The sequence below is a fragment of the Botrytis porri genome, assembly GCF_014898465.1.
Source record: "Botrytis porri strain MUCL 3234 chromosome Unknown BPOR_018, whole genome shotgun sequence".
NCBI lineage: Eukaryota > Fungi > Ascomycota > Leotiomycetes > Helotiales > Sclerotiniaceae > Botrytis > Botrytis porri.
In genome coordinates, this window is record NW_024066092.1 from 143,447 (window position 1) to 150,935 (window position 7,489).

Here is a 7,489-nt window from a genome sequence, read left to right on the forward strand (position 1 = left end):
ATACAATTCCACTGTTAGCTTTCTCAAAACCGTTCCTCTCCCCGCCCTCACCATCGGCTTCTCAGTTTTCGTGAATAGAATTAATTCCTTAACTTTCTTTCCACAAATTAGTACATTCCGATATCCCTTCTCAACCGTATCCCAAATTTCCTCAATTGAAAACCCCTTCTCCTTTTCATCCCTCGGTGGATCCCTCGCTTCCACCAACAAATAACCCCGCATTCTTCCTGAACTATAAATGATCGCTACCTCGACCACAGGATGCGCATTCATTAACCCCTCCATCCCAATGGGAGTTCTATTCGCCCCCGTGGAACAAATAATCACATCATCTGTTCTGCCCTCAAAATGCCATAATCCTTCTTTATTTGGATGTTTAGAAAATAAACCTTTACTCGAATATTTATCCAAATGAGGAAATGTACAAAATATACCTTGAGATAAGGTAAGCTTGGGTTGGCGGATGAAATATAATTATAAAGATCTTTGGCGAGAAGACGGAATTCAATACCCATCATAGGACTAAATTTCATGTATTTCTAATCCTCGGGATCGATAGTTTATAGTGCGTAGAAACCCGTTTCGGTAGCGCCGAAATGGACGAAAAGGCGAGTGTGGGATTTGAGAATGTTTCCAATTTCGGTGGAGAGTGGTTCACCGTTGTAATTTAGATAGAGGAGATTTTTTATTTTGGTTAGGTATTTGGGGGTTTTAGGGATTTGGGTGAGAATAAAGGGACTGAGAAAACTTGCATCGAGGTTTCCGTGGAGATGGGCGAGATTGGCTATTTCGGGTGTCATGGGGATGGGTGGTGGGAGAACGATGGTGGTGGTTGAGTAGATGCAAAAGGATGTGAAACAGAGGGTTGCGCTGTGGAAGAGGCCTAGCCCGATGAATACTCGGACATTTTGATAGAGGGAAAGAGTGATGGGTGGATGGCCGGGTGGTGGTGGGAGGAGGAAAGTCTCGTGTTGAGATATAGTGCCGTGAGTTGGAATGCTGTATTTTTGGGTACCGGTTGAACCGGAAGTGTGGAGAACGACGAAGGGTTCATATCTTGCTTCTTTGAAGATTGTGGTGTATGGGTACGATGGCACGAATTATTCGAGTAAGTTCTGGAGATTTTGTACTTTTAATGTACGCATTTTTCTTTTGGAAAGAAGACTTTGGGTAATAGCTGGTGATATTGCTGGGACTGAGAGAATTTTGACTTCCAAAGAATGGATTGAGTACTACAACATTTCCTTCAAGAGTATTTTATAGTAAATTAAAAAACATCTAACATAGTTTATCAATGAGCAGATCATATCAATAAACAAATCACTTGAAAATACATCAAAATTAAGCCTTTTTTAATATTCTTATTTTAATAATTAATTATTATTTTGAAAAAAAAAAAAAAATTTTAATAACAATAAAAAATTAGTTTTTTATAAATTTAGTTTTTTTTTTTAAATATTTCTATTATATTCTAAAAAAAAGTAGAAATTATTATGATTTTCGTTACAAAAAAGTTATTTTTATAATAACTATTATAATAATTTAATTTTTTAATAAATAATTAGATTTTTATAATATTTATATAATTAAATTTCAATATTTTCAAATTTCTTTAAATTATATTATTATATAAAGAAAGTACACAATTACATACAAACGAATTTTGTATATAAAATGAAATGATCTATTCACTAATATGACCTATTCATTAATAAACCACATTATAGATTATATTAGATGTTAAGATTAATTAATCAAGAGAAGTATATGAAGCCTGATAGCCTGTCTTGATCGCAGCAAACAATAACATAATGTATCGCAAGTCTTGAGGTCCAACATAATTGAGTGTTTCGAACGTTTTACTGCGACCTAGATATTTTCCATCCACCAAGAACATATATCAATAGAGCGGGCAAATTGTTTGTATGTGATATCCTGAAATTCATCTTAGAAGTCACATGATGTTGGAATCGCAGCAAAAATACGATTGGGATTATCTCACTTTCAAACTCTCTTCATCAATAAAACGTTTTTAATTAGAATTCTAAATAATATCTTAATCCTTTTCATAATGATATTATAGCTTATTAATAATCAAATTTTTTCGATTAATTAAAGATTGGGGGGATATTTATCTTCTCAAGAGTTTAAGAGTTTTTAATTATATTTTTGATAAAGAATTGAATTTATTTAATAAAAGCACTTTAATAATATACTTTATTCTTTCAATTATTATTTATTGAAAAACTAATTAGAGTATTTAAAAGAGCTCAATTAATACTATTATCTAAATCTGTATTAAATTAATTAGAATTGTGATAATAATATAGAATAATTTGGAAGAATTTTTTTGAAATTAAATAAATTATTTTTAATAACTTTAATCTATTAATACTAATATTAAGAATAATATTATTCGAATTATCTTATTAAGCTAAATATACTGCTAGCTTTTTCAATAGCTTTAATAATATTAGAACTACATTGTTGATAAAGGTTTAATTACTTTTCAAATTTTTAAATTATATACTTTAAGTTTAAGATATATAGCTTTGAATTTTTAGGCTTAGGAGTACTCAACCTCTTCGAATTCATTAATCCTAATCATTTTTAAAGAATTGAAGTATATAATGAGAATCTGATTAAATAGAAAATCTTCAAAATATATCTTTTCTTATTAGGAATAATAATAGTAATAGATTTCAAGGAGAATAAATGCTTAATTTAATAAAATATTGATTCTCAAAAATATATGTTTTCAATATATATAACGTAATTTATTAGCATGTGGGCTATATCAGTATGTGGGCTACTTTCACCTCAATTCATACTTTTCTCTTTCAATATGCGTTTTATCAACGATCTATAATGAATTCGAATAACCAAGAAGCCCGTATACTCCTTATTATCGAAGCTATTCAAAAAGACAAAAAACTAAGCATTCAAAAGATTATTAAAATATATAATGTTCTATATATAATATTATAATATAAAATTAATGATTTTACTCTTTATATAGAATATCGATATAAATCTCATAATCTTTTAGAATTAAAAGAGAATATTATTATCGAATATATACTCGATATAAATTCGAAAGGATTTTCATTTAAAATTAAGAATATAGAAGATATAGTAAATTATATTTTGAATTAAGGGATATAAAATATATTAGGAAGCTTTGAGTATATTGATTTATAAAATATTGAATTAAATTAAAGACACATTTTAATTGTGTTTATAACTTTTAAAAAGCTCTTTGTAAAGATTTTAAGCTTATTGAAGACTGATTTTGATTGGTTGTGAATATACGAGTGAAATATGATATTTTGGATAGAGGTTTCTATAATTTCGATGAAACAGGCTTTATAATAAGGATTATAAGTATAGAAATAATTGTTATTAGTGCTGAGAGATGTAGTGAAAGTAAATCAGTACAACTAGGTAATCAGGAATGAACTACAGTAATAATATATGGAAATAGAAAGGGTGAAACTATTCTCCTATTTTTAGTGGTTTAAGAATAGGTTCATCTTTCTAATTAATATACTAAAACGAATCTTTCTGTAGAATAAACTATTAAATCTACATCTAATAGATAAACGAACAATAAAATAGGTTTAGAATAATTGAAACATTTCGATAAATATATTAAGAATCGAAGAAAAAGTAAAAATCGAATATTGGTATTAAATGGGCATAAAAGTCATAAATCAATATTATTTCAGAACTATTGTAAGGAGAATAATATTAAATGTATATATTTATTATTACATTCAAGTCATTTAACTCAATCACTTGATATAAGCTGTTTTAGTGTTACGGGAGCTGCCTCTAGGGTCACGTGGAAGTGGCTAGAGATCTCTCGAGGTGGTTTAGACTAAACTTCAAGTAGGAATTCAATAAGGTTGGTAACTGGTTGCAATTCTCGTAACTATAGTAATGGAACTAATGATTGTTCTTGAGCACGAAGCTCCATATTATAATGAAACTCATTCTGTTATATAGACCTTCGTCCTCTGGAGCCCCTGGGATCCGTATGCTCCTGGAGCCCGTAGCTCCCCAAGGCTCCCTCACGTGACACGCGAATGTGTCATGTGATGTCTGTCGTAACATTTAGCAATCTGAAACGTTCATATAGTATTCAAATTGATGGATTTATTAAGGTATATATTAATCATATTTCGAAGGTTGAATTCTTTATAGCTTTTAAAACTGTATATAAAGAATTAATCACTTTTTAGAATATAAAATCAGGATTTCGAGGAATAGGTTTAATATTATTTAATTCTAAAACTATATTTTCGAAATTAGATATTTAAATTCATATATTTATTCTTCCCTTTTCCAATCTAGATTAATGAGTCTTTTAAACTTTTTATAATTTAACTGAAGTTCTTTTTTAATTAACATTAATCAAATCTCGAATAAGTCATTATCAATTAAGCTTCCCTATACCTTTATTTGAGATTATACTAGTTTTAACTAAGAGTACAAAGAGACTAGCTTATAAAAATACACTTTTAAATATAAAGATTTATACACTTTGAAAAGCAAATGAGGTATTAAGTAAATATCAATATACGAAAAAAACTTAATTATATTAAGGAGAAGTACTTATTAAATAAAAGATTCTTAATATATTATTTTAATAAAAGATTGATATTCAGATTTAACATAACAAGTATTAAAATAAAGGGAATCCTAATAAGGAAGTATTTTCTAATAGATATTATAATAAATATGGAAAACTAGGTTATAATTCAAGAATTTGTTAAAATAATATAATAGATCCTAAATTACTAGATTTTTAATAATTTCAATCAATTGATATAATGGTTGTTGAATAATCTGTATTCGAAAGTATGAATTGAGGTGAAAGTGGCCCACATGCTGATAAATTACGTTATATATAATTGAATAGAGTTAACGTGGTTTATCATCGAGTGGCCTATATCATCGAATGGCCCACTTTCATCTCAATTTACACTTTCAAACCCATATTATTCAACAATAATTGAATCAATTGATTAAAACTATTAAGAATTTAATAATCTAGGATCTATTATATTATTTTAATAGATTTTTGTATTATATTCTATCTTTCCGTATTTATTATAATATCAATTAGAAAATACTTCCTTATTAGAATTCCCCTCTTTTTAACACTTACTACATTAAATCTGAATATCAACCTTTTACTAAGATAATATATCAAAAGCCTCTTATTCAATAAGTACTTCTCCTTAATATAATTGAGTTTTTTTTGTGTATTGATATTTGCTTAATATTTCATTTATTATTCGAAGTATATAATTCTTTATATTTAAAAGTATATTCTTATAAATTAATCTCTTTGTACTTTTAATTAGAGTTAATATAGTTTCGAATATAGATATAGGAGAGCTTGATTGATAACGAGTTATTCGAGATTTAACTAATATTAATTGAGAAAAAGCTTCTATTAAATTACGAGGGGTTTAAGAGATTTATTAATTTAGATTGAAAAAGGAGGGGGTAGGTATATGAATTTGAATATCTAATTTCGAGAATATAGCTTCAGAATTAAATAGAATTAAACCTATTCTTTGAAATCTTGATTTTATATTCTGAAAAATAATTGATTCCTCATATATAGTTTTAAAAACTATAAAGAATTCAACTTTCGAAATATAATTAATATATACCTTAATAAATCCATCAATCTGAATACCATATAAACATTTCAGATTACTAAAACAACCTACATCAAATAATTGAATCAAATAACTTGAATACAATAATAAACATATATATTTAATATCATTCTTTTTATAATATACTTGAAAAGCTTTTAATTCATAGTTTTCATATTTATTTAATACTAATATTCGATATTTACCCTTTTTTTAATTCTTAATATACTTATCGAAATATTTCAACCATTCTAAACCTGTTTCATTATTTATTTATCCATTAGATATAGGTTTAATAGCTCAATCCATAGGAAAATCGATTTCGATATACCAATTAGAAAAATAAATCTATTCTTGAACTATTAGAAATAAAGGTATAGTTTCATTCTTCTGATTACCATATATAATCGCTATAGCCTATTCCCTATTGCCTGTTTATATTGTCTTGCTTCTTTTATTTCGTTTAGTATTAATTACTACCATTCCGGAGTATATTATACCCATTATAAAGCCTGTTTTATTAAAGTTGTAGAAATCATAATTAAAAATATCATATTTCGCTTACATATTCGAAACTAATCGAAACTATTTCTTAATAAGTTTAGGATCTTTACAAAAAGCTTTTTGAAACTTATAAATATAATTAAAATATATTTTTAATTCGATTCGATATTTTATGAATTGATATATCTAGAGCTTTTCAATATATTTTGTATTCTTTGATTTAAGAATATGATTCGCTATATTTTCCACCATTTTAAATTTAGATAAAAATCCTTTTGAATCCATATCAAGTATATATTGAATAATCACTTCTTCTTTTAATTCTATAAGATTATAATAATTCGCTCGAATTTCAATGCAAAGAATAAAATCATTTATTCTATAATTGAGTATTGTATATAATAAATTATATAGCTTAGCAGCTTTTCGAATATTAAGTTTTTTATCTTTTTGAATAGCTTCAATAATTAAGAGTATTCGAGCTTCTTTATTATTCGATTACATTTTAATTAATTAATAAAACGTGTATTGAAGTAAAAGATTAAGAATTAAGGTGAAAGTGATCCACTCGGTGATATAATTTACTTGATGATAAAATATGTTAACGTAACGTATGGGGAACTCGGACATATGGGGAACTCGGACACTTTTAGCCCATCACCAACTTGAAACCGCAATAACTTTTATTATGCATACCCAATCACCTTCTACATCTGCTCAAATTGAAGAGAAGCTTCAAAAGGCTATAATTTCACTTCAATTGAAAGAATTTAAATCAATTAGAAAGGCTGCAGAGCATTTTGAAGTCCCTAAGTCTACCCTAGCTGATAGGCTGGCTGGGAAGAAAACACGTTCCCAAACCCACGAAATGGCTCAAATTCTTTCAAACGCAGAAGAAAATACTCTTGTACGATGGATTTCACGACTTACCATCACTGGATTCCCTGCTACACCTATGTTGGTGAAGGAAATGGCCGACGAAATTCGTCTTCGACGCGTTCGGGTCGCGTCATCTCGAAATCCTACCTCGACAGAAATTCCACCTATAGGCCACGAATGGATCTATAGATTCCAAAAACGACATCCAGAACTTAAAACATGCTATTCACGTCAATTAGAGTCTAATCGGGCTAAAGAAGCAACTCCGGAGAATATTCAGGCTTGGTTTGACGCGTTTCGCACGCGTCTCATTGAGCGAAAGTATGAATTAAGTCAACTACCCCACTTTCCGACCACCCCCTGTTTCCGACCACCTAAAAAATTCATATTATCTACACTTAAAACTTTAATAACTCAATAACTATTGAACT

At 28.1% G+C, this 7,489-nt stretch overlaps 1 protein-coding gene across 1 annotated transcript; it reads right to left on the minus strand.

The window, feature by feature from the left end:
* Nucleotides 1–560: 560 nt before the first annotated feature.
* EAF01_010798 (uncharacterized protein) lies at nucleotides 561–1,897 on the minus strand (the record flags this gene model as incomplete). The annotated part of the gene is made up of 3 exons (XM_038919055.1): nucleotides 561–1,063; nucleotides 1,098–1,195; nucleotides 1,803–1,897. 3 exons carry the CDS (start codon nucleotides 1,895–1,897, stop codon nucleotides 561–563), a joined length of 696 nt encoding a protein of 231 aa, XP_038765338.1.
* Between the last annotated feature and the right edge of the window lie 5,592 nt (nucleotides 1,898–7,489).